The 19,660-nt window shown below is 34.0% G+C and overlaps 1 protein-coding gene across 3 annotated transcripts in view; it reads right to left on the bottom strand.

Moving 5' to 3' along the window:
* The window catches only part of IQCM (IQ motif containing M), a 495,919-nt gene that overhangs the window by 245,483 nt on the left and 230,776 nt on the right, over nt 1–19,660 (bottom strand). For 2 of the 3 annotated variants that reach the window (XM_035292858.3, XM_078367841.1), the window contains exons 8-9: nt 10,235–10,293; nt 3,350–3,433 (exon numbers count right to left, since the gene is read on the bottom strand). In XM_035292858.3, the coding sequence (XP_035148749.3) occupies nt 3,350–3,433; nt 10,235–10,293 (143 nt within the window). The remainder of the gene's footprint in view (nt 1–3,349; nt 3,434–10,234; nt 10,294–19,660) is intronic. The other variant, XM_078367842.1, reaches the window with a different exon arrangement.

Genomic DNA, 19,660 nt, shown 5'->3' with positions numbered 1-19,660 from the left:
CACAGTGAATTGTTCTGCTCTTCCTCCCAATATACTTATTTATTTATGCCTCTTGGAGATACTTCTGCTCCCAACCTAAACTTTAGTCAATCATAAAGAAGAGCTGACTCTACCCATTTCCATCCATCTCGCTCACCTCTGCTCAAAAAGGATGAAACATAAGATTCCTTATCCATAGAATAGGGACTTTTAGGGCTCCCGAAAATAAAGAAATGTCCACAATTAAAATCATTTCTGATATTATACTCAATGTTTTATTCCCAACCATATATATATCAGGGACTACCATTACCAAAAGACTGGGGAGACCCAAGCCAGAACCCACAGAGTGTGTTGGTCAGGCAACCATAGGCAAAGTCTATTAGAGAAGCAGAACTGTGGACAGTCTGAAAATAATCTGGATTAGAGAGAGATTGGATTCTCTGGCCCCCTTCCCCATGTTTTTGCCTTTCTATCACCCTCTTAATATGTCCCTCAATTAAAAAGCAATTGCCAATCTGATTTTCCCTGCCTGAGACTTCATTCATTCTCATTTCACTCTTATTAGGTAAGATTAGTATGCTTTAGAGACGAGAACTTATGTGTGTTCTTTCTCTCTATTGTGCTTCTCCTCCTTGGACAATTTTCTTATTATTACTTGCAGAATTCATACCTACACCTTACTCTTGAGCTAGGCCCAGTTGTCCTCTTTCCCAGTTACTGATTTCCTATAGTCTGTTTCCTTACTCTCTGCTACACCTTTCAGCAGAAACTAGTGGAATTATGTGTGTCCCATGCTTACAAGTGAGAAGTACACTCTTGACTTCTCTAGAGACAAAGCCATTTCCGTTCCAGGGGAGAAAGCAGAAGGCCCTATTCAGACTATAGATGAAACCAATATGCTCTAACTCAGGTTTACCAGAGAGCTCAGCACACAGTAACCGGTTATTTTGTGTCCTCTTTGTTCTCCCTATTAGGAGCAGTGGTTTTTTTTTTTTTTCCATCCAATTAGGCTAGATTGGGAAACCAGTGATGCTAACATTCTGATTCCTCGTGACTAATGCCAGTGCTGGACTCTGGACACATTCAGAGGCCTGGGATACCAGCAGTTCACTGCTTGACCCTGCTCCTACTTCAGCATACAGCTCTCTTGGGCAGAACCTTTGCACAAGATACAATTGCTTGCCTTAAATTTAATTATCTTTATTTTTGCCTCATACCACTGAGAAGTAATCCTAAAGAAAACAGTCCTAGAAGACTTAAGGTGCACCTAATTAACACTTGACTTGGAGGTATATGAGGGAGTTTGGAGGTGGCAGCATTTGCAGGAGATTTAGTCTCTAGTAGCTACTTTTGAAGACTTCCTTTCCCAAGATTATGACACTGAGATATCATCAAAGTGATTAACTATAGCTCTATTAACTAGCTAATCACAGCAGAAAGCAACTAAGTCATCCTAGGAATTGGCAGAGCCAGGAAAGTAAATACTAGACACAGTTAAGTATATTCTCTAGCTTGGTACTCAAAGTGTAGTCTGAGCACCAGCTGATCAGTATCACCTGAGAGTTTATTTGAAATGCAATATTACAGGCCATTTTTATTCTACTATTCTCAAAAAGAATAACTATCTGACTAAAAATTAAAGAACAAATACTGATAGGAAAGAACTGAAATGCAAGTCACAAAAGATTGCATAAATAAAACTGAGACTTCTTTTAATTAAATTTTCTGGGCTCAGGTGAATAATTTTCCTTAGACATCTGCTGATCTGCTATCTTTGAGAAACCGGAGAATAAAAGTGATGTGAGAATTCTGGAGAATGGCAAATGTCCTTACTTTAAAAAAGAAACGAATAAAGTATTGTAAACACTAGGGCACTAAATTAAATCTCAGAATCTATCAGTTATCAATTGGATGTTGGGTGAGGACTTAAAGAATGAAGCAGTGGTGCCAAGAACTAGAATGTACACAAAAAGAATAAGTTATGCCATTCTAAATTCATTTTTAATTTTAATTTTTAAAACTATTTTTTTCTTACTATATTGCTAGCCCAGGAAATAATTTTTGATATGTCTGAATTTCAGGAAGGCAATTTCTAAGGTTCTCATAAAATCTTTGTAAACATGGTAGGGATAGGCTGATTGGGTGTCCTTGGGTGATGGGAGGAAGGAACTGCATCATTACTAACCGAGACAAAGAATACAGTAGAGAAGAATGGGAAAGCTAACACATAATTATTTCAATTTTGAAAAGTTGTTATGGATATTCCCATGAAGATACTCAGGAAGCAGTCTCTTAATTTCTAGCTTGATATGAGAACTATACATGGATGGAAGAGAAAGAAAATTCATTAAAAAGCAGAGAAAAGATATTAAATGGGTGATTCCATAATTGAACAAATATCTGTGTATTTATATATTTATTTTCTTACTTGTGTAAGGTGCTGTTCTAATGCAGAGGATACCCTGTTGAATAAAATACCAAAAAAAAAAAAAAATTCCCCTGTCCTCATTGCACTTATATTCCAGTAGAACAGACCAAAAGTAATCAGAGTAAGCAAGTAAATAGTAGAGTATATTAGAAAATAATATTTTCTATGGTAAAAAATAAAGTAACATTTGGTGGTTGGGGAATCCTGGCAGGGATGGAATATGCAATTCTAAATAGTGTGTCATAGCAGGTGGAGGGGTTACTGAAAATATGACATGTAGTAATTATCTGAGGAAAATATGACAAGAAGCTAAGTCAAAATGTAATAAAATTACTTGTACTACGATTCATGTGTGCGTGTGTGATTACACAATAATTTCACTATGATCTTACAGATGTTAGATGTCTTACTTCCCTCATTTTAGTTATTACAGTATTTTATAATGATCTCCAAGTCTATCTTCTTTCTATACCCAGAATCCCTGAAAGTTACTACCTTTCTTTGTATAATCGATGAAGAGAGAAAGAAAGTGGTAGAAAAAGAAAAGGAAGGAAAGAGAAAAGAAGAATATATTGATAACACATTAGAATATCTGAAAAGTTCTCGGGGTTTATTTGTCTTTTTTACAGAATTCAAATCAATATGTTATGTCCTTGGGAAGTTGTCCCCCAAAGCTGACATGATGGGTTTTTTTTTTTAATTTTTTATTGGATTTTAGGTTTTGGGGTACATAAGCAGAGCATGTAAGACAGTTGCGTAGGAACACACATGGCAGTGTGCTTTTCTTTCCTTCTCCCCTTCACCCACATTTGGCATTTCTCCCCAGGCTATCCCTCCCCACCTCCCCCTCCCACTGGCCCTCCCCTTTTCCCCCCAATAGACCCCAGTGTTTAGTACTCCCCTTTCTGTGTCCATGTGTTCTCATTTTTCATCACCCACCTATGAGTGAGAATATGCGGTGTTTCATTTTCTGTTCTTGTGTCAGTTTGCTGAGGATGACGTTCTCCAGATTCATCCACGTCCCTATAAACGACACAAACTCATCATTTCTGATTGCTGCATAATATTCCATGGTGTATATGTGCCACATTTTTCCAATCCAGTCTATTATCAATGGGCATTTTGGTTGATTCCAGGTCTTTGCTATTGTAAACAGTGCTGCAATGAACATTCGTGTACATGTGTCCTTATAGTAGAACGATTTATAGTCTTTTGGATATATACCCAGTAATGGGATTGCTGGGTCAAATGGAATTTCTATTTCTAAGGCCTTGAGGAATCACCACATTGTCTTCCACAATGGTTGAACTAATTTACACTCCCACCAACAGTGTAAAAGTGTTCCTTTTTCTCCACATCCTCTCCAGCATCTGTTGTCTCCAGATTTTGGAGACATGATGGGTTTTTATCTACAGGGTCAAGGGTTGGGTTCCAATTTACATTATGCTACTAAAATTTCATTTGAAATACTGTGTGCTTTCCTAAGCATCATATTTCAATGGGGATTTTCTTTAGTACAGAGAGCATCTGTTTCTTTCCTCTGTCTAGCACCTCCTACTCCTTTGGAGAATTGTACTTCCCCACTCCAGCCATGTGACTCCCCATGATTTTTCTTGTGCTGGTCATGTCTTCCAAGGTGGGGAGTCAGCCAGAATATTTGTGTGTGTATTTATGTGAGGGGTAGAGGAGGGGTGAGGTTTGATGAGGAGTTGTTTTTTGTTTTTACTTTTTTGTGGTAACATAACACCACCATTTTGATAAGAACAAGAAGTGAATTAGATACCTGGGAGCTAACCATTTTCCTTGCCACATGGAGAAAAATTCTATAGAAGGAGATATTAAAGCCAAGCAGAGATCAAAAAAATGAAAGAAAAGACAATGCATCCTGAAGACATTACTTGAATCCTTGAGTCATGTGAGCCTAAGATGCTAAACCAATACAAAGAATAGACAGCCACCACATTCTGTACCTTTGCAATTCCTATTTAGATGGGTCAGTCAAATCCCATTTTTGTTCAAGATAGTTTGAACTACCATCCAATGAAGATGTTATAGACCATTTATATATATATACACATCTATGTATATATATAATCTATATATATTATATATATACACATATAGATGTGTATATAATATGTATATTATGTAAATATATATATACATATATATATATATATATACTCAGTTGAAATAGGCTGAGGGGTTTAATCAGAAAAGAAAAAGTTGGTAAGGAGGAGTGACTGCTAGAAGAGCAGTGGATACCAGTTCAAGAGAGATAGGTATTAAGTTTAAATTAGACAATTGCCTGAAAATCAGAGCAATTCTTTGAATTAAATGGGATGCCACTGGGATGGAGGTATTATGAATCCCTAGAGTTTGCAAGTAGAGTCTATATGTGTACAGTGTTATAGAGGAGATTTGTACTTTGGAAAAGTGGGTTTTCAATAGAAAACGTTTAAGTTTCCTCAAACTCTCCAAGTCCATCATTCTCCAAAGACAGAACACACAAGTGGAGGTGTCACCTGATAAATGTTATTCACCGTATATTTATTTTCAAATAATGCTTAGGATAGGCACTGACCCAGAAGAAACCATTGACAAAAAATGTCTAATGATAAGCAGGATAACTTTCCATTCATAGGTAAGAAAATTTTAGAAGAGACCAAAGAAAAGTTTTTAGGTGGGAAATTGTAAAGATTATTTTGTGATAAAATAAGAAGACTTAATCTCTTTCAGGAAAAAAAAAATGATGATAAACAAAGAGAATACAGTAATTTTCAAGATAAAAAGGAAATATTCAAGAACCTACATAAATATCTGGACTCTGAAATGTGAATTTTCTACTTAGATATGACAACTGATATACTGTATACGACTATATCAAAAAAGAAAATATTTAGAATTGGTAATTCAATTTGCCTTTCAGAAAGATACTAGTATCAAAACTTATTACCCTTTTAGTTCCAGTATGCTGTGAAATAGGAAGAAGGAAGAATGCAACTATTCCTCATCTACATATTTACATGAGAATTATTCTAAAAAGTCTTTAGAATAATACATGAAATTCTAAAGACTTTTTAAAAATAAGGAAAACTCAAAAGTTCCAAAATAGTATACTTTACTTCATAGATGGTAAATGTAAATGTCAACATTTATATCAAGAATTGGAGCAAATTAAATACTAAAAAGATGAAAGTGTGATGACCAGCCTCTGAACTTATTATACTCACAAATTTAACATTATGAGTCAACAACAGAATATTTTTCTCTGAATTAAAGACCCTTCAATTGTTATATTCTATACCTGCCAATCAGTCAAACATTTTTAAAAACAATTATGAGCTTTAGAAGTTCAACAAAAGGAAAATTTATCACTGAAGTCATATTAATCTACACAAGATTAATAGCTCACTGCAATAAAAAAAATCAAGAGTGTTTTATTCATGAAATGTGATAGGTTATCTTAAGGAAAATGTAGACATTTGTAATATGTTTAGAGGTACTAAACAAATTCAAGTGAACCTCAAGGAACATTATATATAAAGTATTTTTTATATACTTTATAAAATAAAGAAAATAAAAGAACAATGTCATCACAATAGTACAATGAATTACAATCTATATAGCTTCTGGTTCACAGTGTTTGCATAGATATTGAGAATAAACTCTCAATGCATTATTTCCCTTTACTAATAATATAAACTGCTTTTCATACTTTAAAGATACTATGTAAAAAATAGAAAATATATTAGGCATAAAGAAGGAGATGAAAAAGATGATGTTAGGAAAAGATGAGCTCCCACTTCAATGCAAAATAATCTTTACCTTTATAAAAATAAAAAAGAAATGTGTATATTATCATTCATATACACATTATACTTATTTAAACTAAAAATTAAGAACAGCATCTATTTAAATCTAATTCTGTCTGATTTAAAGGTATTGAATTAAAAAATAGATATTTTATTTTAAAAAACTCAGAAAAATGTTCCTTTGGCAATGCTGACTGAACTAAGATTTGTTGGCTTTCTTTGAAATGTTTAACATAAACTTCTCCTTTAAAAATTGCTTTAGAATTTTTCAACCATATTTTAATCTTATGAATTTCTAACAATTTTCAGAAACTTATGGAGTTCTAACAATTTGAAAATGTATCACTTAAATTAAAATACTGAAGAAGTGGAAAAATTTAGATATTAAGCAATTTTGTTTTATAAGTTTTCATCTATGAAAATAATTTACTATAAATGTTGGACATAGGTGTATGTGAAATGAATATTTATACAGCAGAATTATAAAATGATGGCAAAAAGATAATCTTTTTTTTCAAAAACATACACAAATATATTTAACAACCCCCAAATTAAATCAAGTATCTATATCTGCTATGTAACCTTTTCAACACAGTAAATTCATTCTAAATGTGTGAAATTTTAGTATTACAGCTATTTCTTTAATAATGCTGCTAAGGGAAAATGTTATATATGCTTGTACATATATTTGTACAAAGAAATACACCCAACCACAATAGCACAATCTTTTCTTCCCTTTCTGAATATTGAAATGTTTACAGTTAAAGAAAAGAGGAAGATGAACAACAACAATGACAAATTAATGTGAAATTTGCTTTTTAGGTTTGTGATCATTGAAGATTAGGAGAGAAATAACTAGGACTCTGAGTTACCCACCACTATTTATCCGTATAAGGCAACCAAGAATAGGAGTGGGTGTTCACATTAGCAGTAATTCCAGACCAAGCACTGCTGCAGCATTTTTAGCTTGCTTAACTTCCCCACTCCCACATTTTAACAGCCAAGTGACTGCCTCCTTTAAAAAAATACTGCTGAGTGGGTACATAAACCAGTCCTATTTGCCAACTGTAAAGAGTTCCCGCAAAGCTTGTGGGTATGTGTAAATTAATTCCATCATCTTTTTTTCTATAACTAAGAAGAGATCGAGGAAAACAGACTCTCTTATATTTACTGTAGCCTGGCAATAGTAATATATGTGTGATATATTTTTACCCTTGAAACACAAAAGTACTTTAGAAATTGTCCAGTACTTTATTGAAGTTGACTTATGACTGATGGAAGGTTATAATATACCCTGCCTCATGCAGGCTGTAAGGAAACCTCTAGCTGAAAAATATATGGGAAATTCCTCTGTAACAAGAAAAGTTCTTTAGGCAAACCTATAAATCCAACATGTGAATTCCAAAGTTTCATGGAATTTTTATGATAGAAATGGTACAATTTCAAATAAAGAAGAGAATTTTAATATTCATTTACTTAAACATTTTCAATTAAGTGTATTTGTGTATTTTATACAGACATATAAAATCTCATATACACAGTTTTATATTCTTCACTACTTTGCTTTGTTTTTACATTCAATTTCACTCTATTTCTCTCTCTCCATGATTCTATTCTAGTAATACTTTTTAAATCACTAGAGCCACTCAAGTTTAATAATTTATTAAGTATAGTTTCTTTTTTATGAAGTATATTTTCAATTTACCTCTCTTAAGTAATCATCAGAAAGGCTATTAAAATTTAAGATACAAATGGTATAAAAGGAGCATACTGACTAAAAATATCACTATGCTGTGAGGTGACAGATTCTAGTCACAGTTCTGTTTTTTACTTTCAGGACCTTAAAGAAGTCACTAAATCTTTTTATCCTAGTTTTCCTAATTGGAAAACAGAAGGAGTTAATCAAGTGATGTCCAAAATTCTGTCAGCCAACAATCTTTAAAATATTTAACACATCCCTGAAAAACTTACAGAGGGTAAACTGTACAGAAAAATGTTTAGAGTTCAGATTATCTGGCTGGCTCAAGCCAAATAACTATAATAAGCACTCATATTGAAGGCTGCCCAATTCTTTTTCATTGAAATGGCTGGAGTAATTTTAACTTATTAAAGTTAAAGGAAAAAATATTTTCCAATCAAATCTATAAGGAAAAAATATTTTCCAATCAAATTAACCAGGTAAAGAATATTTGCGGGAAAAGGACTTACGTAAGAACTCAAACTGCTTTAAATGCCATCAAATATTTTCAAAACAATTTACATGGAACAGTTATAATTTATTTGCTTTAAAGAAGTCTTTCTGTGAGGTTTTTGAGAACAAACTCAATGTCTTTAGTAGACATGGTCATTCGGATTTTCTACTTCTTGTGTCAGTTTTGGTATGCTATCTTTATTCAAAAAATTAGACTACGTCCTCTTAGTTAAATGTAATTGGCATGAAGCTATTCACATATTATTTTATCATTGTAATCTCTGTAGGATATATAATGATTTATCTTTCATTCTTGATATTGGTAATTTGTGTTTTATCTCCTTTTTTTTTAAACTGGTCTCACTAAGAACACATAAATTTTATTAATCTTTCCAAAGATTTATGTGCTTTGTGAATTTGGTTTATTGTATCCCTAATTTCTATTTTATTGCCTACTGTTCTTATCTTTTTAATACCTGTTACATGTACCCTTAAAAATAATGTATATTCTACATTATTGGATGTAGTCTTTTATAACGGTCATTTATGTCAAATGAATTAATGGTTTGTTCAAATCTGCTGTATGTATAACTTTCATTTGATTCTTTCTTACAGCTTTTATTTCTGTACTGGGAATCTTCTGTGTTATAATGAACACCTTTTTAAGTTTTGAACATTTAAAATAACTGCTTTAAAGGCCTTATATGCTAATTCCAACATCCATAGAAAGAAAAAAAATTTTTTTCTTTCTTTCTTCATTTACTTATTTATTCATTTTTTTAACTTTCTACCCTGATCTGTATCTGTCTACACATCTTCTTTAAGGCCAATAAATCCTTTTCTTTCTATGTAAACAAGTGAAGCAATTGAAAACTATACAAGCTGTTACTTTCAGATGCACTTTCTTGAAGTCTTTTCTACACATACACAGTTCAGGGGTCAGCCCGTAATTTTAGAAGAGTTTGTACACAGAATTGGGACTCTTCTCTCTGTGTGGTTTTCTCCTTTTATAAAATTTCTTAATCAACTTTTAGTCATTTTGGAAGCACTAAACTCTGTCTTCTGACATTTCACACCATTAACACCTAGGTTTTCTGCCTAAGGTCTCACTATCTCACACTGCATGATGTGGGAAAAGCTAGATAAATGGGGATCTTACCCACTGCAGTTCCTTTCAAGAGTCAAATAATTTTCCTCCAGTTTCTGTCTACATGCCATCACTCTCTAGTGCCTTCAAATATTTGTGTTTTTTTTTTTAGTTTATAATCATTTATCATTAACAAATGAATGTATTCCCCATGAATAAGAAAACACAAGTATGAAACCTGCCCTTTTTAGAAACTTCATTGTTAACTTTCCACGATTGCTTTATTCAATCTCACGCTCTAATCCATCTCAGAAAATCAATGTTTTTCAAAACAGTTTATCAACAAATTTGGTATATAAAGTAGCAAAGCAATCTACATGTTCTTAATAGACCTTCTGAAATGCATGATTAACCATAGTGAATTGTGGTATGTAGTTTCTAATAAACAAAAAAATAGCTAAAACATATACAGTGTTGTTAACACTGCTTTCTCCTAGATACTACAAAGTAAAACTTCAGCTGGATCTACTGATAACTAAGACATTAAAAAAAAAGTATTCTTCTCCTTTCCTCAGTCAAATTAAAAGGCAACATTGAAAAACAGATATTAAAAAACTGAGCTTAAAACAACTTATACTTCTTTAAACCTAGATATAAAAGTCAGCAATTACAATGATAACATCAAAAATGACTGCATTAATTTATACTTTTCCATTATATAAAATATATACCTGGGTTGTGATTGTGGTTCTGGCTTGATAGATTGTTGTCCCTTTTTAATAAAGGTTTTCTATAATACGGAAAAGAAGAGTTGACATAAGTAGAAAAACAATGTCATCACCTATAAAATTTTAATTCCATTGATGTTCTGTTACATTATCAAAGGAAGAATCATTATAAGATATATTATAAATCTGCCCATTTATATACATTTGTTAGTATACACAGAGGAGTATGACTGTTGAACCTCCTTCAGAATCTTTTAGCACCCAGGAATACAGGTCCTACTAGTTATTTCAATGAGCAAATATGCTTACAACTCTATTATAGATGAGAATTTTATTTATTTATTTATTTATTTATTTATTCTCTGTCTTACAAAAGAGATTTAAGATGGCTTTTAACAAATACAGTACATATGAAAAAGGGAAATAAAATCCAGTGAAGGGGAAAATATGGGTAGAAAAATAATGCCAAAAATGTTTTGATATTTCTTGATATTTGAGATTTAGCTCTCAAATCCTATTGAAATGTTATGGACTGAATTGTGCTTCCCCTAAATCCATTGTCAAAGTCCTAACCCCCAATGTTACTGTACTTGAAGATAAGGTTTTTAATGAAGTTGTGTTTTTCTTTCAGCACTTTGAACTCCCTCCTGGCCCCAGAAACCTGTTGTCAGATTTCTCAGAGCTTTTTTATGTGATTTACTTTTTTTTCTTTTACTGATTTTAGGATCATTTCTTTATTCTTGACCTGTAAGACTGATTATTATATGCCTTGAGGTAGTCTTATTTGGGTTGAATCTGCTTGGTATTCTTTGACCTTCTTGTACCTGGATATTAATATCTTTCTCTAGATTTGGAAAGTCCTCAGTTATTATTTCTTTAAGTAAACATTCTACACTGATCCATCTCTGTCTACATGTCTTCTTTAAGGCCAATAACTCTTAGATTTGCCCCTTTGAGGCTATTTACTAGATGTTGTATGTGTGATTCATTCTATTTTTTTTTTCTCTTCTATGTACTTTGAAACAGCTTGTCTTTGAGTTCGTTAATTATTTGTTCTGTTTGAGCAATTCTGTAGTTGAAAGACTCTGATGCATTCTTCAGTTTGTCAATTGAATTTTTCAGCTCTAATATTTCTGCTTGATTTAAAAAAGTATTTTAATCTCTTTGTTAAATTTATCTGATAGAATTCTAAATTTTTTCTATGTGTTATCTTGAAGTTCATTAAGCATCCTCAAGACAGCTATTTTGAATTTCTGTCTAAAAGGTCACATATCTTCATCACTCCAGGATTGATTATTGGTGCCTTATTTTGTCAGTTTGGTGAGGTCATGTTTTCCTGGATATTCTTGTTCACTGATGTCTGAGCATTGAAAAACTAGACATCAGGTATTTATTTCAATCTTTGTGGTTTGGGCTTGTTTGTATTCATAATTCTTGAGAGGGGCTTCCAGTAGTTTAAAAGGAACTGAGTGTTTTGACCTAAGTCTGTGGTCACTGCAGCTGTTTTAGCACTATGGTGCACCTAAAACCAGGAACATTGCAACTGTTGGGTTACCAGGCAAAATCTCTCACTCTCTTCCCTCTGTTTCCTCTAAATAGAAGGAGTCTCTCTCTGTAAAGGGCTGCCTGGAGCTGAAGGAGGGATGATGCTGGTACTCACATGGTGCTCTGCAAGTGGCACTATGCAGGTTCCCACTTGAAGCCTTGCAGGCTGGCACAGAACTGGCTTTCACCCAGTGTCCACAGTGAATACTGCCTTGCTTCCTCTTTTGCAATTCAAGGCTCAATGCCATTTTAGTCAGAAGGTAGTGAATCTTGCCAAGACTGAGTCTGTCCTATCAAAGCTATTTATTCCCTTTTAGCTAAGAGTGGGTTTAGAAACACCATCCAGGAACAAAGGCCTGGAGTCGGGGGTTTCAAGAAATTTTTCTGGTACTTTATTTCACTGTGGCTTAGCTGGTATTCAAGTTGCAACACAAATGCTCTGTACTCTTCCCTTGCCTTCCCCCAAGGAGAAGTCTCTCTCTGAGCTTCAATGCCTGGAGTTGGGGGAGGGGTTATATAGGTATTGCATTCCTTGGCTACCATAGCTGGTATCATACTGGGTCATGTACACCCCAAGTTCACTGCCCCCAAGACCAGTGTAGCACCAGAATGAAGCCCATATTTTAATAGTAATGTTTTCTTGCAGCAGTATTATCTAGGCCTAAAGTTTATTTTTATAACCATCATTTATTTTATTTTACTGAATGTTTATTTTTAGATAAACCCCTACTATTGTCCTAGATTAGAAGATACTTATTGGGAAAAAGAAAGAATGTACTACATGCAAAATTTTATTTAGCAGTAAAGAGATCAAGAAGTATATTCAACTATTCTCACACAGTTTTAAAAGAAAGCACTCTTGGCAAATGCAAGATCTGAATTTATTTAGATACATCATTTAGATATATCAACCTGCCACCTCCTAAATCACATCACATAAATGATTTTCAAATGTGGAGGTTTAGATACATAAGTAGTACAATTTTAAATGTGTATTTTTGAATCAATTTAATATTACATTCTTAATATATGTTTTCAGTTTCTTTTCTTGTAAAAGGCCATTGACTTTTTGCTTTTGGAAGCCACTTCGCAATCTTTCTTTACTGTAGAAGCCAAAATATTCAACCCAGTTCTCAATCATAATTGACCTTTTGCTTTGAGATATCCTCATGTGGAAAGGATATTTAAGGAGCACTAGGCCCATACACATTAGTAATACTGTTAACAATAGTTTTAGTTCTATGGTTGCATCAACATATGCATTCTTTGGTGAGATAAACTGATATGTGATTGTGAAAACACGCAAGTGAATACCTGGATGGAAGAATGAAAAGTTGAATGTAGAGAGCATTTGAGCAGATAACAGATTAAGAAAATGAACAGACTGTGCCTGCCCTGGGGAATCCCTCCTCCCACCCAGCATCACCTCCTGGGAAGCTAGGTATGCTTGTTCTCTAGTAAAGGGAACATTAACTAAATTTCTTAAAAAGTAATGAAAGAGAACAAACTGTAAAAAGGCACCCAAATAAGGCAAACATCTGTTACTGAACATGTCTCACTTGAGTTCCTTTTAATGTTCTTAGGAATAAATTTATGAACTAGGGAAGGTTTAGCACTAATTAGCTTGTTTTCGTCAAACAAAATGCACCAGACATGGATGTTGAACATGAATGAAAATTTCAATAGTAATAATAAGAAGACTTAGAAAGTGCTGGTAGCCACAGTTATGACCACAGGCTTTGGATACTGTGGGTGTTAATATTGTGTTGGTTTAAATTTGCAGTAACTATTTAAATAATCAGATAAAATGTTATACAAGTCATTGTATAACATTTAACATAACATTAATCTATTAATTAAACAATAGATGGATCTTTAGTTATATATCTTTAGGCTGATGAGCTGTTAGAATGATCTGGAATAACAAATACAGAGCTACACAAAGGCAAAGTTTTATAGTGCACACAGCAGTGGTAATAGTTACAGCTTAAATTAGTTGTGTAGATCCATAATCATTTATTTGAAACTCTTGGGCCTACACATAGGTAAGAATCCTGAAAATTTTAAATTTTAGAAAGGTAAGAAGATAAGTGGATTCATAATCAAACCAGTAATTACACTTGCTAATATTTGTAGCATATGCATATTCTCATTAAGTTGTGGGTAGAGGCCACTATATAGGCCTTGTGTTGGTTGGTATAGATCAGGTCTGGCCACCCAAAATCAGGTGTTAAGTTTTACCCTTATATAGTTTATGACAATTTGTTGGTTTTCAGAGATTTTTAGATTTTTAGAGTCTTAGAATTGTAGACTTGTAGCAGCAGTAGTAATAGTAACAGTAGTGTGGGTAGTAGTTAGTGGAGGAGACTAGGAAAGATAAGGAGATGAGGACACATATGTCCACAAGTATGCATGTACACATAGTTCAAAAGCAGTGAAAAACACAGCTATAATATTGTGAAGAAGAGGAAAAAGGGGGGAAATGCTAAATTAAGAATGTTGTCTACATTTTGCTGTAACTTTTTTTTCTATGTTAACAACAAAGACTCATACAGTACTTAATTTCTTTGTACTGAAATGGACTTTTTTTTTCATCATACCTCTTCTCTGAAATTAGCGGCCATTTTGATTTTGTCAGGCAGTTTTCTTGTTGATTTCTTTTTTTTATTTTCTAACGCTCATTAGAAGACCGCTTTTTCTACCACAGGTAAGGCATGTTGCATTGGCTAGATGGAAGGACCAGGTCTATCTTAGGGACACAAACCCTGAACTTTGACTCTTAGGGGATCCTAGGAAGAAAGAATAGGTCACAAATGGTGAGACCTGGTGGGTAGTAATTAAGAGGCCACATAAAGTTGTTCTGTTAGGAAATTTTCAAAAAAATTGATGCCATATCAATTATGAAAGGTTATTTTAAGATACTCGAGCCCTCAGTGACTGATTTCTAATCTGACTCCAGTTTTATTCTTGAACCAAACATATAGGATAACTTTTAACCTAACATTATTTTAGGTCTTTGTATTCTCCTTTTATTCTTTCTACACCTGTTACCATATATTCATGAACATTCCATAATGCCTTTTAACATTTGCCTTGTATCATGTGTTAAGACTATTTTTTAAAATTATGCTTTCAAAACATATATTTTGAAAAAAACTCAGATGAGCAAAAATAATTAGAAAATCAACCATAATTATTATAACAATAGTTCATAGCCACTTTTTTCTAAAATAATTCTTTCTATATTAATATATTTCTAACCATGAAATCAATGACAGCAATATCCCATTTATGGAAATAACTTGTTTTTAATTTGGCAATTGAACAGTGTTTTGGCAAAATGTAGTACACTAGATTTGTAGTTACGTTTTTATAGATTTAATATTTTTTCAATAAATTTCTTACAGTGGAATTTTTGGCACATCTCTTACTCCTACCTTTTGCTTTGTCTTTTGTTATACATTGTTAAATTGCCCTCTAAATATTGTTAGTTTTGAATATTTTTGGATTTTTATTGCTTCTTCTATTCTAAAACAAGGGAGCATTAAACTGATAACCAACTAAAAGTAGATAATCATATATGAAAAGGGCTTAGCATAGTATTAGTGGGTTAGAGTAAGGACTGCATATATTATAGCTGCTATTAACTTTATTATTTTAATATTTTTTACATTCTTTTATGAAGAATTTATGATACCTTATAAAAATCTATATAACATGAAATATTACATAAAGACTTCAGGGGTTATGGAAAATATAATAGAAAACATGAAATTAAGATTTAGGTAAGTATAAAGAGTCAGAATTGGTATATTAGATGTTTGTAATAAGAAGGCCAAAAATTTGGCTGTGGACATTAAAAGAGGATATAACTTTTGGTCACTTGATTGATTCAAAGTGTTTCCATAAAACAAATGCAAACAAATCAGAAATATGTACCATGTAGATGATAATGAAGAGGGTAATATGAAATAAATGTAATGAATACAGTTATCTCACCATATGCATGGGGGATTGATTCCAATACCCAAATTAGTATTCACAGCTCTGAATTGATATTCAGCAGATACCAAATTCCAGTAATGTTCAAATTCCTTATATAAAGTGGCATAGTATTTTTTTATATAAACTACATATTACCTCCCCTATACTTTACATCATCTCTAGCTTAATTATAATAGATAATATGATGTAAATGGTGTAAATAGTTGTTATACTATATTGTTTTTTCCTTGTATATTTTTATTGATGTATTCTACCTTCTTATAGTTTTGTTAAAAAAAAAACAAAACATGTTTCTGATCCACTGTTGGTTGAATCTGCAGATGCAGAACCAGCAGATATGAAATGTTGACTGTCATGTACTAACAGATATACTTTCACAAAATTTAGCAGTATACTAAATATTTACCCTCCTTTTATTTATAAGCCTAAAGTACAATTTGGTGCAAGAACTTTTTCAGGGGTAGGAGGGCTTAAAGGTGTTGGTTGCTGTGGTGGAAGTAGTGTGGAAACAATATTGTCCTAGAACAGTTGGCCATCCTCATCTATAGGTTCTGTATCTATGGAGTCAAACAACTGCAGATCAAAATTATTTTTTAATCATATCTGTACTAAACATGTACAGCCTTTTCTTCTTATCATTTCTCCCTAAACAGTAGAACAACTATTTTGTTTCATTGTATCATTGCTTAAGTTTATCTACATGCTGGCTTAGCTTCAATCAGAGATAGATTTAGGGGTATCTTCAGGAGTAGATAAATATATTTTTTGGTCCTTTCTACTGTATGTGTTGTTCATGGGTCAGTGCCATTGTTATCACTTAGGAATTAGTCAGAAATGTAGAATCTTAGGCCCCAGCCCAATCTATTGAATCAGAAGATCTGTAGTGATTTATAAGCACGTTAAAGTTTGAGAAACACTATTTTAAAAGATTCTCCATCAGTAGAGGGATCCCAAGATGGCCGAATAAGAGGCAGCTCTGGAAAGCAGCTCCCAGTGAGAGAGACACAGAAACCAAGTGGTCTCCACAATTTCAAATGAGGTACCAGGTTCATTTTGTGGGTCTTGTTGGACAGTGGGTATAAGCCAAATAGGGAAAGTTGAGGCAAGGCAGGGCATAGCACCACCCAGGAGGTGCATGCAACCAACTGGAGGACTGGGGCATCTCCCCCTCTGGGACTTCAGTTAGGATACAGCACTCCACCCAAGCCCTCTACAACCCATAGAACAGGAGATCTTTGCCGGGCTGAAAAGCCTCAGCGAGCTGCCTGAACAGTGCAGAACAGCAACTTTGGCCACTCCAGGGCTGTCAGCATAGATCTAGGCAGAAGCACTGGCTGACAGGAAAGCCAGAAAGCTGACTGGATGGATCTACCCTCCCCACAGAGGGAAAGGGAATTGAAAACAGGGAAGCAGCCCATACGGAAGGACTGGTCCCCCACCCTCAACAAAGCCCAGCAGACTCAAAAAAACTCTCATGCCAGAGTTTTGCACCTAGAGAGTGATCAGAACCAATCCAGCTTGGTGGGGGAAGGGGCAGCCACCATTGCAGAAGCCTGCCTAACATTCCTGAGTAAATAAAAGATGCAGCAGCTCCACTAAACCAGTGGCAGCCCAGCAGTGCCTCTGAAGATAGACAAAGGAAAGGTCCCCTCCCCAAGCAGCCACCTGAGATCAAAACTGCATAAATCCAATGAGATGGGAAAAAAACAGTGCAAGAAGAATGAAACCATCAAAAACCAGAACACCTCTTCCCCACCATGAGATCACAACTCCTTCTCACCAGCAAGGGAACAAAGAGGGACTGAGAACGAATTTGACAAATTGACAGAAGCAGGCTTCAGAAGGTGGATAATAACAAACTTCTATGAGTTAAAGGAACATGTTCTAACCCAATGCAAAGAAACTAAAAACCTTGAAAAAATGTTAGACGAAATACTAACTAGAATAATCAGCTTAGAGAAGAATTTAAATGACTTGATGGAGCAGAAAAACACAGCACAAAACTTCATGAAGCCTATATAAGTTTTAATAGCTGAATAGATCAAGAAGAAAGGATATCAGATACTGAAGATCAACTCAATAAAACAAAATGAGAAGGCAAGAAAAGAAAACAAAGAGTGATAAGAAATAAACAAAGCCTTCAAGAAATGGGATTATGTGAAAAGACCTAATCTACACTTGATTGATGTACTGGAAGATGATAGGGAAATGAATCCAAGCTGGAAAAACACTCTTCAGGATATTATACAGGAGGACTTCCCCAACCTTGCAAGGCAGGCCCACATTGAAATACAGGAAATACAGAGAACACCGCAATGATACTCCTCTAGAAGAGCAACCCCAAGGCACATAATCGTCAGATTCACCAGGGTTGAAATGAAGGAAAAAATACATAGGGCAGCCAGAGAGAAAGGTCGGGTCACTCACAAAGGGAAGCACATCAGACTCACAGTGGATCTCTTGGCAGAAACCCAAAAGCCAGAAGAGAGTGGGGGCCAATATTCAACATCCTTAAAGAAAAGAATTTTCAACCCAGAATTTCATATTCAGCCATACTAAGCTTCATAAGTGATGGAGAAATAAAATCCTTTACAGACAAGAAATTGCTGAGAAATTTTGTCACTACCAGACCTGCCCTACAAGAGCTCCTGAAGGAAGCACTAAACACAGAAAGGAAAAACCAGTATCAGCCACTGCAAAAAAGAACCAAATGGTAAAGACCAATGACACAATGAAGAAATTATGCAAACCAAAGGGCAAAACAGCCAATCAGTAATAAAATGGCAGACTCAAAATCACACATAACAATATTAACATTAAATGTAAATGAACTAAATGCCCCAATCAAAAGACACAGACTGGCAAATTAGATCAAAAGCTAAGAACCATCAGTGTGCTGTGTTCAGGAGACCCATCTCACATGCAAAGACACACATAAACTCAAAATAAAGGGATGGAGGAAGATTTACCAAGCAAATGGAAAGCAAAAAAAGCAGGGGTGGCAATCCTAGTCTCTGATAAAATGGACTTTAAACCAACAAAGATTAAAAGTGACAAAGAAGGACATAATGGTAAAAGGATCTATACAACAAGAAAAACTAACTATCCTAAATATATGTGCACCCAATACAGGAGCACTCAGATATATAAAGCAAGTCCTTAATGACCTACAAAGAGACTTAAACACCTGCACAATAATAGTGGGTGACTTTAATACTCCACTGTCATATTGGACAGATCAGTGAAACAGAAAATCAACAAGGAAATCCAAGACTTGAATGCAGATCTGGACTAAGCAAACTTAATAGATATTTACAGAACTCTCAACCTCAAATCTACAGAATATACATTCTTCTCAGCACCACATTGTACTTACTCTAAAATTGACCACATAATTAGAAGTGAATCACTCCTCAGCCAATGCAAAAGAATGGAAATCATAACAAGCAGTCTCTCAGACCACAATGCAACCAAATTAGAACTCAGGATTAAGAAACAAACTCAAAACCACTCAACTTCATGGAAAATGAACAACTTCCTCCTGAATGTAAACTGGATAAACCATGAAATGAAGGCAGAAATAAAGATTTTCTTCAAAACCAATGAGAACAAAGATACAACATACCAGAATATCTAGTACACATTTAAGGCAGTGTCTAGAGAGAAATTAATAGCAATAAATGCCCACATGAGGAGCAAGGAAAGATCTAAAATCAACACCCTATCATTAAAATTGAAAGATTTGGAAAAGCAAGATCAAAAATACTCAAAAGCTAGCAGAAGACAAGAAATAACTAAGATCAGAGCAGAACTGAAAAATATAGAGACACAAAAAACCCTTCAAAAAACCAACAACACCAGGAGCTGATTTTTTGAAAA

The sequence above is a fragment of the Callithrix jacchus genome, chromosome 3 (genome assembly GCF_049354715.1).
Source record: "Callithrix jacchus isolate 240 chromosome 3, calJac240_pri, whole genome shotgun sequence".
Lineage (NCBI taxonomy): Eukaryota > Metazoa > Chordata > Mammalia > Primates > Cebidae > Callithrix > Callithrix jacchus.
This window is presented reverse-complemented; position numbering and strand designations above follow the sequence as displayed.